The 18,303-nt window shown below is 47.5% G+C and overlaps 1 protein-coding gene across 2 annotated transcripts; it reads right to left on the bottom strand.

Annotated features, from left to right (window-relative positions):
• Positions 1-208: 208 nt before the first annotated feature.
• On the bottom strand, positions 209-18,241 carry rsf1a (remodeling and spacing factor 1a). Of its 2 annotated transcripts, none has more exons than XM_060076444.1 (18): positions 17,715-18,241; positions 15,649-15,740; positions 15,223-15,315; positions 14,739-14,944; positions 13,350-13,477; positions 12,696-12,836; positions 11,217-12,567; positions 10,351-10,549; positions 9,852-10,061; positions 7,829-7,933; positions 7,602-7,681; positions 7,349-7,397; positions 7,098-7,210; positions 6,760-6,827; positions 5,865-6,042; positions 5,047-5,288; positions 4,062-4,262; positions 209-3,937 (listed from the first exon to the last, which is right to left on the bottom strand). In XM_060076444.1, the coding sequence occupies exons 1-18, from the start codon at positions 17,866-17,868 to the stop codon at positions 3,057-3,059; spliced, it is 4,491 nt and encodes a 1,496-aa protein (XP_059932427.1). In that variant the 5' UTR covers positions 17,869-18,241; the 3' UTR covers positions 209-3,056. The 2 variants fall into 2 exon arrangements, with proteins under 2 accessions (XP_059932427.1, XP_059932428.1); XM_060076445.1 differs by having other exon boundaries at positions 10,351-10,525.
• Positions 18,242-18,303: the final 62 nt, after the last annotated feature.

Raw genomic sequence — 18,303 nt, 5'->3', positions numbered from 1 at the left:
GGATGAGGAACAGCGGACTTGAGTTTTCAATGTTTTATCTTGGCTTAAACATGAATATCTTTCTTTGTTCTGTACTGTCTGTGATTCCTTTCCTTTTGTGTATTTTTCTTGGAGCTCACACCTTCATTCCCAATATATATAATTCGAATAAGTAATGTTTTTCATGAGTGAAAACCATCTGGAAAAAATACAAGTGAGACAACACACATTTAGAGGAGATGCCAGGGATGTTGGTTTTTAATAACTTAGAAAACATCTATGTTACAGCCATACTACACACGGTACAGTACAACATGGAAAACAAAGACAGATGCATTCACACCCAGCTGTGCCCATTCCTCATCCAAGTCCCCTCATGGGCTCATAATCTGGTTCAAATGTGATCCAAAATGTACGATTTCACTCAGGACCACAGAATAAGGTCCCTGTTTCCTATCCACTGAGATGAGGACTCAATACTGAATTATAGAACCTAACAAATCAGACTAACTCCCGTTTGTATGATGTTATGATTCACTAGAATTACATGAAATGCAAATAGACCTTGTTACCAAAACCAGGGCGCTGGTACATATTTGTGTTGTGTCCTGTAAAACTCAGCATAACACATGACTGTATATAATGCCATACAAATGTTAAGAAGACTGGATATAATGCCAAGGTTTTGAATAAATGCCCCTCTTTAAAGTAGTAATTGTAAAATAATCTATACTAGAGGATTTCAACTTGGACACTCATTTATCAAACAGCAAATCACTTTGCCATTCTGGCTATAGACTTCCATTTTAAAACTGAAAGGCAAGAATTCATTCTTTATGAAATAACCCCAGGGCCTGAACTTTAAAGAATGTTACACCTGCAATTTAACATTGTCCACACTCATAATCTATAGCCTACACATGTGTTTCTGAAGCATAATTTCTGCGGTGTGTGTGAAATGCTTCATCTCGAGTCTAAAAGTAAAAGATCCAAATTATGTAGGAATAGATAAGGACATAATTTTAGTGTAATTCAGAAACAGATCTTTGTTTCACTCTGGGAGGACCAAATCATAAAATAATCATAATTGAATAAATCAAGATAAAGGCATGTTGTTTTATGAATTACACAGGAACATTTTCCAAGTGAAAAAAAACAATCAGAAAATCGAACCTCGAGTCCACGCTGTTCGAGGAAGCCTCAGATTACACAAGCTACCATGTTATTATTTTTAAATCAAAAAAGTTTGTAACTTTTTCTTTCTGTTAATCCGTCGTCACCGTCGAAAGAAGAGGATGAAGAATGGGCACCGTTCATTATATTTTAGACACACGTTGCGCCGTCCAGAAGCCACTGGCGCTCATAGCAAACAAAAAAAAAACGAAACATAATAAACGACGGAAGTGGTGGGTGGAACAGCGAGTGACCCCCCCCCCCCCCTCCCACCCCTCTTTTAACCCAAACATCACAGCATCATCCAACCTCCTCACCTTCATATAGAAAATAGAACACTATATCTTACAAGAAACAGAAACATCTAATATGGTACAAGAAACATCATACAGGCCAAGTATGTACAGGCTTATGGGGACCGACACAACCTTATGGGGACCGACCAAGGGCCTTGGGACACACATGCCAAGTTTGTACAAGCTTATGGGGACACAGGGCCCAGGGACAGATACGCCTCATGGGGTCCAAACTAGGGCTCTCAGACACACAGACCAAATATATACAGGCTAATGCGACTGACCATAAGTATGTACAGGCTTACACGAGGACCGACCACGGTCCCGGTAAGAATATACAGGGTTATGGAGGCCCTGGACGATGTGGGTGGCCTGATCCTACCAGACCTACGTTGTCCCCACAATCACATTGATCTTCCACAGATTGTTTGACCCCAGTCTTCACTCTGATGGCCCCAGGATGTAGGAGTTGTTCATTCGTGTTTACCCACAAAAAAATGGCGATTTCTCACTTCAAATATCAAGTTTTGTATTAATGTGTGTTATTGTCAGGAGTATACAACTAATAATAATAAAAAAAAAAAACTGGAGTCATTAGTGTTAGATTAGAGTATTTGAAATCATAAAAACAAAGAATAACCCAAACAACTGTTGGTCTAACCTGCAGAAGGCGGCATCATGGGATACAAAGGAACAACAGCGACACCTAGAGGCCATGTTACACTCTCATTAAGGTAAGGAGGCTGAGACACTATTTACCAATGTACTCGGGTTTTGGAATGTAGCCAACTGGTAGACATTCAAACCCCCCCAACCCCCCCCCCCCCCCCTCTCTCCCTCGCACACTCTTCTAAACCAACAGGACTCGGCCATTCAGCGGCTACTAGCCAGATGTGTCTGAAATGTTTAGCCTTTAGTTGGGGGCTTTACAGCAGTGTGTGTTGAACGTTGGGCTGCCTCTTTAGTATTCTCCTCACACCTGTAGGAGTCAGGGATCGAACCATTAACTCTTTGTGGGCATTCGGTTCTTGGGGCCGACGCTGAGATAAATATACAGGAGACATAAAGACACTGGCTGTTGGTTTGGCTCTGTGTTTCTGTTGCTTGTGTGTGCGCGTGTGTGTATTGTGCATGGTTGTTTGTGGTGTGTATGCGTTGTGTGTCGTTCTGGACTTCAACCACTTTTCTTCCGTTTTCCAGATCGACACGCTTGTCAGAGTACGTTGTGTCAGTTATTTTACGATCATGTGAGTGAACCGCACTCTACTGGAGAGCGAGGTAGAGGGAGAGAGACGGAGGGAAGAGAGAGAGAGACGGAGGGAAGAGAGAGAGAGACGGAGGGAAGAGAGAGAGAGAGAGTGGGGACAGAGATTGAAATGAGAGAAAGACAGAAGGATAGAGAAAGAGAGATGAGGGAGAATGAGAAAGTGAGGGGCACGTGTCGGATAAAAACAGCATCTCACGTCTGAATGGTACACACGAGTCTCCAAGAGAGTGTGTACGTGTGTTTCTGTGTGATCCAGTATTAAAAGGATGTAGTCGGTGATAGGCATGAGGACAGTTACAGAGAATAAAAACAAGACGCAGTATTCAACGCGAGCACAACCATCACGACGCCGGACTGTTCGGGACAAAGTTTGACAAGTCTGTCTGGCCGTCCTCCTCCTTCACCTTCTCCGGAGGTAAGGGGCCATTGTGCCTGCTGAGCTTGTCCGACCCCGCACTGTCCCTGGGTGAGGTCGGACTGCCGGGCCCAGGCTTCGCCAGGCCTCTGGAGGTACTGAGTTTGTCCGTCGGTGACAAGCTGCGGCTGCGCGGCTTTTCCTGTGCGCCGTCTTCCTCATCGGCGGCGTCATCCTCGTCGCCACGCTCACCGTCGCCCCCGGCGACACGAGACTCTCTCTCCGAGGGCTTCTTGTCCTTCGACTCCTTGTCCCCCTCCTTCTCTTCCTCGTCTCCACGGTCGTCGTCGTCCTCCTCTTCATCGTCGTCGTCCGAGTCGATGCGGTTCAGCCTCTTGCGGACGGGGCGGTCCTCCTCGGAGGACGAATCAGAATCCTGCGAGTCCTCCGATCGGTCGGAGTCGTCGTCGGTGGACGGCCGACGTTTCTTCAGCATCTGAGCGAGGCGCTGCTGCCTCCTCTTGGACAGAATCTCCCTCCGCCTGCCCCTCCCCATCTTCTCCTCCTCCACCTCCTCCTCCTCCTCCTCTCGGTTCCGCCTCTTCATCCTCCTCTTCCTCCTCTCACGCTCCTCCTCCTCAGCTGCCGCCGCGAGCCTCCTCCTCTTCAGCCGCCTCCTCCTATCCTCTTCGTCGTCGTCGGCGTCGGCGCGTCTCTTCTTCGACCCCTGGCGGCTCTTCCTCGGCCGCTCCTCTTCCTCGCCTCGCCTCCTTTTCCTGCCTCCGCCACGCCTCCGCGGGCCCCCTCTCTCCTCACCTCCTCCTTCGGCGTCGTCCTCCTCATCGGACCCTCGGGAGGACGCCGATGCTGTTGCGGGGAAAAAAAGATTGAGCGAGAGAGACACATGAACGTCACACATTATTTAAAACGTTCCCCCTTTTTCAATTCTCCTTGCTTTATTTTGTCGATAATTGTCGTCACGGTAACTCACAGTCACTGTAGTCGCTGGAGAGTCTCTGCCGGCGCGGCTTGAGGCGGGGCTTGTTCTCCTTGCTCTTATTGGCCGAGGCCCCGGAGTTGTCCGACGACTCGGATGTCTCGCGGTAGTTGACCTGCTGCCGCTGGCCGCGCCTCAAGCCCTTCCTCTTTCGGTCCGCCTCGCTGTCACTCATGTCAGAGGACCAATCAGAGTCTAGAGACCCAGAGATGGAAGGCGATGAGTTACCGCTGTACTGCTTCGTGGGCTTGTGTGATGAAACGATTGTGGTGCGCAACCTAACTCTGCTTTCCACGTGAACGTCGTGGGAGGGGTGAACCCTTGAGTTGATGCTGACCACCCTCCCTCTCTTCCCTCTCCCCTCTGACTCGCTGAACTCCTCTTCGGTCTCTCCCTCCTCGTCCTCTTGACTCCCCCATCTCCCCCTTCCCCTCCTGATTTGGCTTTTGGCGCACTCATCCACACTCATCCATCTCCCCCTTCTGACACAACCGTTTCCTCATCAGTCTCATCCGTCCTATTCCTCCTCCTGGCACACCATGGCCATGTCCTCCTCCTCCTCCTCCCCCTCCTCCTCCTCCTCCCCCTTGGTTCTCACCCATCCCCCCCTCCTCCTCCTCCCCCTTGTGACTCACCCATCTCCTCCTCCTCCCCCTTGTGACTCACCCATCTCCTCCTCCTCCTCCTCCTCCTCCTTCTCCCTCTTGGGACTCACCCATCTCCTCCGCCGTCTCCCCCTTGTGACTCACCCATCCCCTCCTCCTCCTCCCCCTCCTCCCCCTTGGGACTCACCCATCTCCTCCTCCGTCTCCCCCTCCTCCTCCTCCCCCTCCTGACTCACCCATCTCCTCCTCCGTCTCCCCCTCCTCCTCCTCCCCCTCCTGACTCACCCATCTCCTCCTCCGTCTCCCCCTTCTCCTCCTCCTCCTCCTCCCTCTTGGGACTCACCCACCCCCCCCTCCTCCCCCTCCTGACTCACCCATCTCCTCCTCCGTCTCCCCCTCCTCCTCCTCAGACGAGCGGGGTCTCCGGCGGCGCGGCCTCTTGGCGCGGTGCTTCTGGGTCTTCCTCTTGTGGCCCCTCGCCGTCCGGCCGGCCGTGGTGCGCGGCGCCCCCCGCTTGGGCCGCCGGCCGCTGGCGTCGCTCCCGGCGTCGCTGCCCCCGTCTTCGTCGTCCTCGCCCTCCTCGTCCTCCTCGGCGGCAAACTCCTCCTCCTCGGAGCTGGCGGGAGGAAGAACAGGAAGGTGAGGAAACCCCCGGGGTCCTGATCGGACTGCACTGGGGTTCAGGCAGGTCGCGGGAGGCCTATGTGTGTGTGTACGTGTGTATAAGTGTGTCACCCAGGGCAGGGTATCGCCAGGTACCTCACAATACAATTCAATTCGATTAGATTCAAATCGATATCGAATCGAATCAAGACGTAAAGAATCAAATTTAATTGTATTGTATTACAATTCAATTTGATTCTTTACGTCTTGATTCGATTCGATATCGATTCGATATTGATCCAATTGCTTTGATATCGATTCAATAATACGTGCAGATGACAAAAAAATACCGATACATTATTTAGAATTAACCATTTCAAAATGAATTAACCATTTCATTGTGCTTTAACTAGCAAAACTAGATCATTCCCATAAAAAACAAAAAAAGAAGCATGCTGGATGCATGTTTCTTTTTTTGTTTTTTATGGGAATAATCCAAAAAAAATAAATCTGAATCGAAATTGGATCGAGAACAAATAAATTGCAGTGCTTTGATGAATGGATGTTCTTCCCCAGCCCCTAGTGTCACCTGTTACTGAGCATGAACTCCTCCTCGCTCTCGGCGGCCGTGCTGTCACTCTCCAGGTCGTTGAGGCGCCGCCTCTTCCTGCTCCTGGCCAAGCGCGCCTGGCTTTTGATTGGCTGCTCGGCCTGCTTCCCCTCATCCGATAGGATGGTGTTGATGTCTTTCCCCCGCACCGCCCCCGCTGCAGAATAGAAGACATTGAGTTGTTATTATCATTAGTACTCTTTTTAATCTTTGAAGGGGGAGCCTTAACGCTTCTTTCTAATGTGAGAGAGAACTTCTCCATACGAGAGAAAGAAATAATGGCCTGCAACATCAACCATGATGTAATTTTCCAAAATTGACCAAAGGGTCCAAGAAGAAGTACTTTCTTATTAGAGCTGTCAGTTAAACGCGTTATTAACGGCGTTAACGCAAACCAAATTTAACGGCGTTAAAAATTTTATTGCGCGATTAACGTAATTATTTTATTAAAAAAAATAATAATAATAATAATTCTTTGGCTCAAAACAAAGAAGCAGTAGCCTGACTGCTATGTTCAAATGACATTTGTTCAAAGCAGTCGTTTAATTGCACTATAGGCTCTTTTTTTGTATCGTCCTGTTTTGATCAGTATACGCCAATGTTGTTATCGATAAAAAATCATTTGCACAAGGCAAGCCGATGCACTTCACCATGTTGATGAGAGCATTAAAATGAGAAGAATTATGGGACAAAAAAATCAAGGGATATTTAGCATAGAAAAATTATTTGCGACTAATCGCGAGTTAACTATGACATTAATGCGATTAATCACGATTAAATATTTTAATCGCTTGACAGCTCTATTTCTTATATTAGAAAAGATGTTTGGCAAACGTAAAAAATTGTGTTGGGGGGGTTAGTGTGGAGATCTCACCCCCACCATAGACGTCTCCCACGTCCTCCTCGATAGCCTCGTCGATGGCATCGTCAAAGTCATCGAACCTGCCAACCAGACACACACACACACACAGACACACCCAACCACAAACACACACACACACAGACACAGACACAGACACACACACACACACACACACACACAAACACACACACAGAAGAAAATAGAATACAATATTGTAAATAAAGTTTGGTTTCTGTTTAGAAACACTTGTATCTATTCTTTGGGCTGGTAAAGAACTCCACACTGGCTGTAGCGTACACCAATCCATCTCACATCTACAGAGGATGACTTCCTGGTTAAACTCCGCCCACCTGTAGCTGATACACTTCCTGGTCCTGGTTGACCTCCGACCCAGGTTCTTGCTGCTCTTCTTGGAGTCTTTCTTCTTCTCTGATTTCTCTGCCGACGGCTCCACGTCTCCCTCCTGAACAGACGAAAGAGGAAGTCTTTCAGACGCTGGCGATGATCCACTGCACGGACACACTTTAACCTCCTCTGGTGCTACACCCCTACTCAGTAGAGGAGATCAGAGAAACAGCGGAACAGAGGGAGAGAATCTTACTGGGATGATGTTTTCCACACTGATCCCGACGTAGACCAGCCTCTCCTTCCTGTGAGCGGAGACACCACAGGGGACAGAATACATCACTGAATGTTACACGGCTAGTGATCACCTTGTGCCCATTCAGTCTATGTGCTTTAGTCTCCACATCTGTGAAGAAGTGTGAACATTTTTGTTTTCTAGCGAGTGAGCGGGTGTTGTTGTTTGCGCATGTGTGTGTGTGTGTGTGTGTCTGACTGTGCGATGTGTGTACCTCCTCAGTGCTCTCTCTCTCTTCTTCAGATTGCTGTCCAGGTTCAGTAGCTGCTCCTCGAGTCGCTCACATAGCAGCTTCTAAAACACAGTCCCACACAGCCAATCAGAGACCAGAGAAAAACAGCCTATATGGTTACACATCGACATACCTAGACGCTCGCCACGCGCATGCACACGTACACACACACACACACACACACACACACACACACAGTCAGAGCTTACGTGTTGGCAGGGGGGGCAGAACCACTCTCCGTCTGGGATCAGCATGAGAGGGGGCCTCAGACACGCTGTGTGGTAACCATTGTCACACGAGTCGCACAGGAGGATCTGGACGGACACACACAATCACACAGACGCACATCTTACTACATTCATCTCGTCAATAAGGTCACGAGAGAAACTAAGATACAATAGGAATCACATAACTACAATTATAATTTCTGAGGTAATATGTATGATAAAAGACTTGTACATTGCAGTTTTGCTGAAACGTTATGCATGCAAACGGTTGAGTGGAGAAATATTTGCATCCATATCTTGCATCCAGCGCAATTGACTTTCTACACATGTGTCGTTGCTAGTTTGCAACTGGCGCGCAGCGTTCTTTCCCCTCCACAGGCAGGCGGCGCTAAATTAGGGAATGATCTTGCGCCCCAAGGGGCGGGTCAGCGAAAGGAGGAGGCGTGTTCTGGCGCAAACGTTCCCTGGTGCTATTTTGCAGTTTCAGAAAACGATTTCCGCCACAAACCCGGAAATACCTGGTTCAAAGTCAGCGGCGCGTGGTTCAGATGCTATTTTAAGGGCGCATGCATAATGTTGCTTGTGCACCTCGCGCATACACTTTGCTTCTCTCATCTACCTAGCCACACATTCTTGGTCAATTATTTGGGAAAGAACAGCGGATACAGCGGTAATAAGTTGTACTTTTAAATCAATGCATCTGCGAACACCGTACAGCAAACACATATTTTCTTGACACAGACATCGTGGACAAGCCCATAACTTTTAGGATTGATGAGTACTTGATCGTGAGAAAACATTGTTTCACCGCGAGTGAGTTTTAAAAAGAATGAATTGGTGCGGGCGTGTGTGTGTGTATGTGTAAAATAATTAATGAATGCGGGTGCACGTGTGTGCATCCATCTGTTTTAAACACACGCAAACTAAACACGTAACGCATAATACGGTCCATGGCAATGTATGTTAACGGGGGGACGCATGCATATTAGGAAAACTAGTCGATAGCGATAATGCATACAATACTGGTAAGAGACGATGTTTGTTAATCTATTGCGTATATCATTAAATAGAACCAGTTACCGCATATCATGTGTGCTAAGTTTTCTTTGCCGACATTTATTTGAGGACAAAACGCTATTCCATGTGTGAATTAGGCCATATAATTTGGCCATAAACTGAGCCATATGAAGTTTGAAATGCATGACCACATGAAGTTTGTGGTCATGCATCTATCTCATCGGAGACTGCAAACACACAAAATATCAACTACTCAGATTCAAATGCGCTCATGGCTCTTAAAGGGGATGGGAGCTGGCACTCTCATTGGTTTATTGCACGTTACGTCCAAACCACAGCTACGTAATTCGGTAATTCGGCTACCTTCAGGGAAACCCTTTTTAGATTTGCGTCGGGCGCAAGAGTCATTTATCCGCCGGTATAATAGCAACATCGCCATAGAACCGCCCACAAAGCTACTTGCGTTTGGCGCTTCTCACTTGCGTTTCAGACCGTTAGAATAGGGCCCGTGATGTCCTTCCCCCTACGTCTTCTCCTCTCCCCACGTCTCTCTCCCTCTCTAGATATATCCATGCATGTATATTGTAGGGATCGACCGATATATCGGTCGGCCGATAATATCGGCCGATATTCGCGGTTTTTACGTTTATCGGTATCGGCCGATACGCGGCTGATTTTCGCAGATTTTTTATTTTATTTTTTTTTTTACTTGTTCTACCTCACCTGTTTTTAATATTTGTTAAATATTGTTCATCTACTTGTTCTTACTTGTTCTACTTCACCTGTTTTTACTATTTGTTAAATATTGTTTTTTATATTGAAGTTCAATAAATGTTCCTTTAAAAAAAAAAAAAAAAAAACGGCTCAAGAAAATCGGTATCGGCGTATCGGCTAAGGCTGATGAAAAAATATCGGTATCGTATCGGCCCTAAAAAATCGGTATCGGTCGATCCCTAGTATATTGTGTGCAGATCTCAATCTCACTCACCAGTTCCGGGTGGTTGGGCAGCCCACATTGGCTGCATGCGTCTTCCATGGGGAGCTCCTCCGATTCGCTGGAGTCCCCGGAGTCCCGCCCCCCTTCACTCTCCTCCCCCTTCTGGCCCTTCCCCCTCTCCCCCCCCTCCCCCTCCTCTGCCAGTCTCCGTCGTTTGGAGCGCGGCGTCGACCAGCGGGGGCGCCGATGTCTGCGCTTACCCTGACAACGCAACAGGAAGTGACAACAAACCAAGTTAGGGTTACGTCACAACCGGTGGTGACCAAAGGGCAGGAAGTAACAACACAACAGGAAGTAACAACACAACAGGAAAAAACAAACAGGAGACCAAATAAAACAGAAGTAATCACGCTGGAATTTATTTGTTTGTATATATCCAGACACACACACACACACACACACACACACACACACACACACACACACACACACAGAGACTCTCTCTCTCTCTCTCTCTCTCTCTCTCTCTCTCTCTCTCTCTCTTGTCCACCTTGGGTTTCCTGCCCAGCCAGTTGGGGTCTGTTTTTTGGTCTTTCTTCACTGCAGGCTTCTGCCCCTCCTCTTCCTCCTGCTCTTCTTCCTCCTCCTCCTCCTCTTCTTCGCCGTCCTTGGACCCCGTCTTCTGCCCGCTCTTGTCCTGGCTTTCAGCGACCTTAGAACTGGGCCTGCATATCGGCAAAGCAGAGGATCTTGTAGAGAGAAGGTGGGAGGGGGGAGGGTTAATGGAGATGGGATGAAACAAGACTTAAACTGACTTAATGAAATAGACTGAAACTGACTCAATGAGACACTCAAACTGACTCAATGAGACACTCAAACTGACTCAATGAGACACTCAAACTGACTCAATGAGACACTCAAACTGACTCAATGAGACACTCAAACTGACTCAATGAGACACTCAAACTGACTCAATGAGACACTCAAACTGACTCAATGAGGCAAACTAAAACTGACTTAATGAAACAGATTCAAAGCTGACCTAACGAAACACTCAAACTGGAATGATAAAACTGACTCAAAGTTTGAGTCTGTCACTCAAGCACTCTTGAGAAAGTCAGTTGTGTCCAGGGGTGACGCGAGAAGAGCAAGACATAAAATGTAGTCAAATAGTAAATACCACAGCTGTAATGAATTCCACCAAATAATCAATGGAAAATAAGGAATGTTAAACTTTATAACGTCAAATCCATCCAGACACACACACACACACACACACATCACAAAAAAAAAAAAAAACATATACACACACAAACCCACACCCACTCACACTCACACACACACACACACACACACACACACACACACACACACACACACACACACACACACACACACACACACACACTGCTGTACCTGCAGATCCTGGCCGACCTCCGGAGGGACCTCCCGTCCTCCTCCAGGGCCTCGTGCTCCGCCTCCCTCTCCTTCTCCTCCCTGCCTTTCTTCTTGCTCCTCTTGTGGGGGGGGATCTTGATCTTCAGCCGGATGCCCTCCTTCTGGAGCTCCGAGGAGGCCACCTCCAGGGGCCCCGGCTTCGCCTGCGTGTCCGGCCCGGCCGGCCTCTCCCTCCCCTGGGCGTCCGCCGCGTCGCCGCCGGGCGCCGGCTGCGCCGCGGCGGCCTCGGGTTCCGGGTCGGCCGGCTCGGCCGTTTTCACCGGAGGCTCCTTCTCGGGTTCGGCCGCTTCCTGCTCCTCCTTCGCCGCTCTCTCCCCCTCCGTCGGAGGGGTCTTCTGGGGCTCCTCCCCCTGCGCCCCCGTCTCCCTCGGGACGGCTCCTGCGACGGGGAGCGGTGGCGAGGGGGTCGCGGGTGGCGGCGGGGAAGGGGCTCGCGGCGCTTCCGCGTCGGCGTGCGCTTCCGCCTCGACGTCCACGGACCGCTTCCTCACCAGCACGGACTGCCTGTTCCCCTCCCTCTCCTTCTCCTCCTCCTCCTCCTCCCACCGCCCCACGTCCTCCGGCCTCCTCCGGCCCTCCGCCCCCTCCTCCCCCGGCCCGTTGCGCTCCTGCGGCTCCGCCCCTGGCCCGCGGGGCCGCTCCATGGGGCTACGGATCACCCCCACGTGGCCTATGACCCCCACCTGACCGATGACCCCGATGACCCCGTTCTGCCCGCCCTCTTTATGGGGCAGCGGCGGGGGGACGGGGAGGAGCGCCGCCTTCCCGTTGGTCAGTTCGGGCTGGGGGGCGTTCTCCTCCGAGGTGGCGTGGGGCACTAAAGAGTTTGCCAGCTTCCCCTCGGCCGCCTGGACGCCGTCCTTGCTCTGGATGACGGAAGGGTTACACACGATGATGCTGCTGCCCTTGTTGTTGTTGTTCAGGTGGTTGCGGTTGTCTTGGAAAGCCTCGGCGAGCTTCAGCTCTCTCTTCTTCAGTGGTATCTTGGCCTGCTGGCTGCTCCTCACCACGGCGCGCTCCGCCTCCTCCTCCCTGTTCACTTCCTGTTTGGTGATGACGGACGCGGGCGCCATGACAACGGACACAGCGTTGCTAGGGGTGACGCTGGGGACATCCAGGTCTCTGCTTTCGGGTTTGATGATGGCGGTGATGGTGCTCACGCGGTTGTCGATGACGAGACATGACGCCGGCGACTTCCTGTCTGCCGGGAGGTCAGACGGCTGCGCTTTCAGGTCAACCTCCATCTCTTCCTGTTTGACGAGCCCCGCCGCTTCCTGTTTGACAAGCCCCGCCTCTTCTTGCTTCACGGCTGATCACAGAAGATGAAAGGTCATAGAAGGAAATCAACTACTTTTTAGATGCAGGAAATCTTTTGATCTAACCAATGATCAAGATCAGCAGCAGCACTGACTCCAACAGAACCAGCTGACATGTTACCTGGCTGTAAAGGCTCCTCCGTCTTCAAGTCTGCGGTTTCGTTTGGTTTCTCGTCTGTGGCTTTAGGAGGTTCAGACAGGTTTGTGTTCGCTAGATGGTCCCCAGAATCCCCTTCCTTCTTCAGATGATCTGCATCTTCTCCTGAAACACACATGCATTATTGATTTAAAATGAGAATGCCTGTCTGAGCTCAGAGTCTCCCGCCTCAGAATCAGACACATTGGTTATCATCCCAGTCTGCTTTTGCTCCCATCTTTAGGTCTGAAATGTGTTGCTCCTTATTCTGTTAAATGTGTGTGCATCCGCTTCCCAAAATGCATCACTTTAACTAACATATGGTTGTCCTATCAATGTCCCAGTGAACATACGTGCATTGTACCACAATGACTGATTGATTCGTGATTGACTCCTCATTGCTACGAATCATCAGGGCACAATGAATGTATTCACAGGACCTTACGAGACCTTACGAGACCTTACGAGAGGTTGGGAAACACTGGTGTAAAGCTGGACATTAAAGGGGACCACAGTCGACCACAATCATTACAGAGCTGTTAGCTTACAGAGGACCTCCACAAAAGGATTCACATTCTCAACAATGACAATGTACACCCGTCCCTCTTCTCTCTGTCCATTCAGCACCCCGGCTCTCACCTGTCCCCGTCTTCTCCTCTCCCTCTGGATTGCCGCTGGCTGAACCTTCCTCGGTCTTGGTCTTGTTGTGGTTGGGGTCTATCTGGGACTTCAGCAGGTCTAACGCCTCGGCTAGGTCGGTACGATTTCTGGAGCATGTAAAAAAAAAAGAAAAAAAGGTTTAGTGGAAGGGTAAATACTACGAGAAAATGGCAAGCTATAGCGTAGGGTCCTCGGTGGTATAATAATCGTGGGTTTAACATAAAAGAGAAACATGTGCATTGCAATAACCTTATTATACAGGTTTTAGAGGCTGCTTTAGGCAACTTGAAATGAAAACCTCACTACCTCACACACACTGCATCTTTAAGCAGGTAACGAATGGGACAACCCACAGTCCGAGTGTAGCGGTGTTAACTGAAAACGTATTCGTTCGAGTAAGGAAACAAGAGAGGCAGTCCCTGGTATGTCAAGCAGTTCTACCGCTAAACACACGGTGACTTGGACCGCTAAGTTTGCCCTGTGCTGTAAGGACATTAGCGTACACAAAGCGCAACATGCAGTGATTACCCGCACACACCCACTCGCACTGGTGAACATTATTCACTGCCGGCAGTGCATTTTTGCTGGTCTGCTAAATTCAAAGGTGGAGCATTTGTTCTATATGCTGAAACACATCATTCACACACAACGTCTGGGTGTCGGACCCTGCCACATTCTCTTTATCGACGGGGGTTTATCATGACCGGATGTGAATACTGTGCATAATCAGACAGAACGGAACACCCCTTCTCCACAGAGCCTGACCACTGTTTGATGTCATCGATTATTATACTCATAACGGTATAATATATTAGCCTATATTATAGTATATCTTATAGAAGCCAAAATCTTATTTTAAATAGAATGCAGATGCTGACATGAACAGACATTGTTGTATATTTTGAAAAGTTCATTTGCTTGTAGAGATGCTGCGCCTGGCCTTAAAACAGCTGTGGGAAACCCTGATTGGGGCTCAGTGGCAAGCTCAGGTTCACTACGAACCAATATTAGACCATAACAAACTACAGCTTTAAATACATCGAGCTGCAGTGGATGACAATGCTCCAAAGAATGAAACACAATAGAATGGAACGGAAAGGAAAAAACTCAGAAAGTGGCAAATTTTCAGCTATCAGCTTTTACGTTATATTGGTGCAATTAAGGAAAACAGATATAAAAACAACTGTACAAGGATGTTAGATGAAAAAAGTCCAAAAAATCCAAAGCCTAAAGTTGCCCCATTAAATGTGACTATTTGGAATTCTTAAATTATTTATCTAGTGATAGTAGAACTGGTAGCATTATTGTTATGTGCCATTATTATTTAATGAAAGACTCAAACAGGAAGTGGGAGAGGAAGTGGCGCACCTGACGATGCACCTCCAGCTGGAGCCGTCCAGGTCGTCCTGCTCCTCGGTGTACAGCCGGATGTTCTGCTCGGGGTCCAGCTGCAGCCAGTACAGCAGGCCCTGCCAGTCGCGCCCAATCGGCTGCAGCCGCATCTTCTCCGGCTCCTCGTCGTTCACCACCGCCTTGAACTTCAGGTTGTCGTCGAACTGACACTCGCAAAGGTACTGGGGGAGAAATGAATACACAACAACAGACAGGTACTAATGAGTACTGTCACTCTCTGTTATCGGGGAAATAAGGAGAGGGGAGGTGCAGAGAGGAGGGAAGGTGTAGCAGAGATGAGAGAAGAGGTTGAGAGGAGGTGTGGGTGTAGAGGAGGTGTAGGGAACAGAGAAGGTGTAAAGGAGGTGTCGATGTAGAGAAGGTCTAGAGGAGAGGGAAGGTGTAGAGCTGGTGTAGGTGTCGAGGAGGTGTGGAGCAGAGGGGAGAAGGTGTGCGGTACCTTGAGGATGGTAGACTTGCTCTCCATGGACATCTGCATGTAGCGGTTCTGCTCCAGCTCCCAGGCCCAGCTGCTGTTCAGCTCCTGGCACACCTGGGCACACGACAGAAAGATAGCCAGTAAACCAGTCAGTCAGTCTACCTTTCACAGGTCAAAAGTTCTGGTTTCGAACACCACTGTCCACTCCACACTCTCCATGAGCAAGGAGTTCTAATCTACTTGCTAATTAATGAAAGGCCTCTAAAAACAAATTCATTGTAAGTCACTTGGGAAAATGTTGTGGGCTAGATAGCTACGTTTGCTTGTTTCTGATCTCTGTATTTGACCCCTTTCAAACCCCCTACCTTCATTAATTAACACACAATGTTGTTCAACATGTACACTCGTCCAAAACTCAATGTTAAACACACATATAAACACACTCACCTTGGCCAAGTATTTCTCCCAGCGGTCTGATGTGACTGACTTGCCCAGCTTTCTGAGGAGCTTAACATGAAGATCGACCAAGGGCTGGGGAACTGAAAATAGATCAAAATATGAAATCATTCTTCAGCCTCGTGTTGACAAACCATTCATGTTGTTTATATTGTTTTTTTTGTATTCTTTAATGAAATTGGATTGAATTGAAATTGAATTGAAATTGAATTATAGAATAAATTATTTATTTTAAACTATTTTAACCGATTAATTGTAAGAAATTAGGAAATATACCGAAAAGAGTAAGTTCAAATTACAACATGCTTTTCAGATCTGCAAATGTCAGAATTTAATTATACAATAGCCCAACAGCAAAAAAAAAAAAAAAATTGAAAGTGTGCATTGAGTTTAAATTGCTTAATTAACACCTTCCATCAAGGTACATTCATAAAAAGGGCATTAGCATACATGGAGTTTTTAATGCATGGAAGGTATACCGTTGATTTCAGTAGCAATACTGTGATGATGATATTGCACCATGGTTCTCCTGAAACCTTATATATTTTTTTAACATATATCATAACATGTACGTGTATTAATCATGCAAGTATCCCCTTGATTTCATGCTTTGGATACAACCAATTGATTTCAACCTTTTAGAACTGTTCATTACATTTTCCTACATCTTCCTCTTTCTCTCTGGATTACTCTAGCTCAGTGGACTACCTGATTAGGACAACATTATGTGAAATGTGTTATAACAGGGACATTACGTAAGTTATTATGGACATTATCACTGAACATTTAAATCAAACTATAATCAATGTGCCTGTATTTTGGAATGATTCTGTACATATATATGGCTATTTGCCGCCATCATTTATCTCTGTGATCCTTACCATTATTCTGTTATATTTAGACATTGTTAATTCCAATTTGCACATTATCATTGACCTCTTATGTATGGCCATTACTGTTACTGTGACTTTGATTTTAGGAATGGCACCCTAGTGTTATTTAGTTGATGATGTATGATACCTATACCAGTCACATGTCTAGCTATACATGTGATTATTGCAACTACCCTTCTATTTAACCATCATATTGTATATTTGCACTCCATTGCTCCATTCCTACTTTGTTATGCAACTGCAGAACAACATTTTCCCTCGGGGTAAATAAAGACATATATTATTGTGTTAGATAGATATTATACAGTATCATTTTCCTGAAACCTTATTCCAATGAACACCATCCAAGCAATAAGTTATGAAGTGTATTTACAGTATACATGTGTAGCTTATCATACATTGATTTAAAGTATTCCATTGATCTCAATTAAGAAATGATGTGACCGGGAAGCTACTGCTAACCAGCTAGCAGAGCTACCTGCTATTACAAAACAACACGCCAAATATTCCATGTAATACACTTGTAACAAGTACGGCAAATATCACATGACCAATCTTTCCCTGGATATCGATGTGATTTAGGTGGTGATAAAAATATGTTTGGAATAATACGAGTGTAATGTGTAGTAAGCGCTTGTTAGCCGACAGGCTAATTTTCAGTTTACAGATTAGATGGGTAGTGCGCCTGCGCAACGTTGACAGAGACCCCATCTTCTGCCCAGGAAATAAAATGCAGCATGTCTTTAATGGTAAAATACCAACATTATGAAACACAATTACAACACATAAAACAAGTGTTATAACATGTATCTGTGGTGGTCAGCTGAATGCTGTGCATGAGAGTGTGTGTAGTGTGTCTGTGTGCGTGTGTGTGGTCACCCAGCAGTACTGCATCATGGCTTCCACACTAACTTTACAATTACAAAGATCAATATTCCACACGCTGTGGAAGTATCGACTAGTCTGTCAGATAGAAAATATCCGACAGTGTATGTCTGCCCACATAACCATCACACACTCTCTCCTGGCGAAGAGGAAGAATAGGAGGGGATGAGGATGAGGATGATGCTGGTGGTGGTAAAAAAAAAAGGCCCCCTTCTCCTTCTGGTTTTAGGTGTCGCAGCTTTCGACCACTTTCCCTTGCCCCCCTTCCCACGGCCTCACCTGTCGACGTCTCCCGGAGATAGCGTTCCATCTGCGGGAAGGAGATCTCGGGCAGGTCCAGGGTCTGTCCGTAGCGCTCCATGAAGCCGCAGACCACCGCGAAGCTCGGGCATAGATCTGGACCGGAGCTCGGCGCTGCCGCCGGGGCAGCCATCTTTCCAAACGGGGGGAAGAGAGAGGGGGAGAGGGGGTACGGCGACCGCGACTCGTTACGACTGGGATGCGATCGCGAATGAAACGAGGAGGGAGAGAAGGAGGAGAACGAGGAAAGAAGTTGTTGGGATGACAGGGCACCACGACGAGTGCCCACAATTCATCGCGCTGGAATCGCACGAATTGTGTTGACGCTTTTCGATTCGGTTTCGCAGAGACTCTATTTGAGAAAACAGAATAACAGAATTATACAGCACACTTTGAGGAGAGGGAGGTGTTTCGTTATTGTACCATATTGGTTGACGGGATTGTATCAAATTTAGGAAATTGGGAAATAAAATTAAACCCAAACGTTTTCGATGTATGAAGGTTTTCTACGTCATTTACAGTAAACACAATTTACGTGAATTACAATATTCGTTCTTATGGAAACCGT

Source organism: Gadus macrocephalus, chromosome 16, assembly GCF_031168955.1.
Source record: "Gadus macrocephalus chromosome 16, ASM3116895v1".
NCBI classification, from domain to species: Eukaryota; Metazoa; Chordata; class Actinopteri; order Gadiformes; family Gadidae; genus Gadus; species Gadus macrocephalus.
The sequence above is the reverse complement of the archived record's forward strand: the minus strand, read 5'-3'. Positions and strand labels throughout refer to the sequence as shown.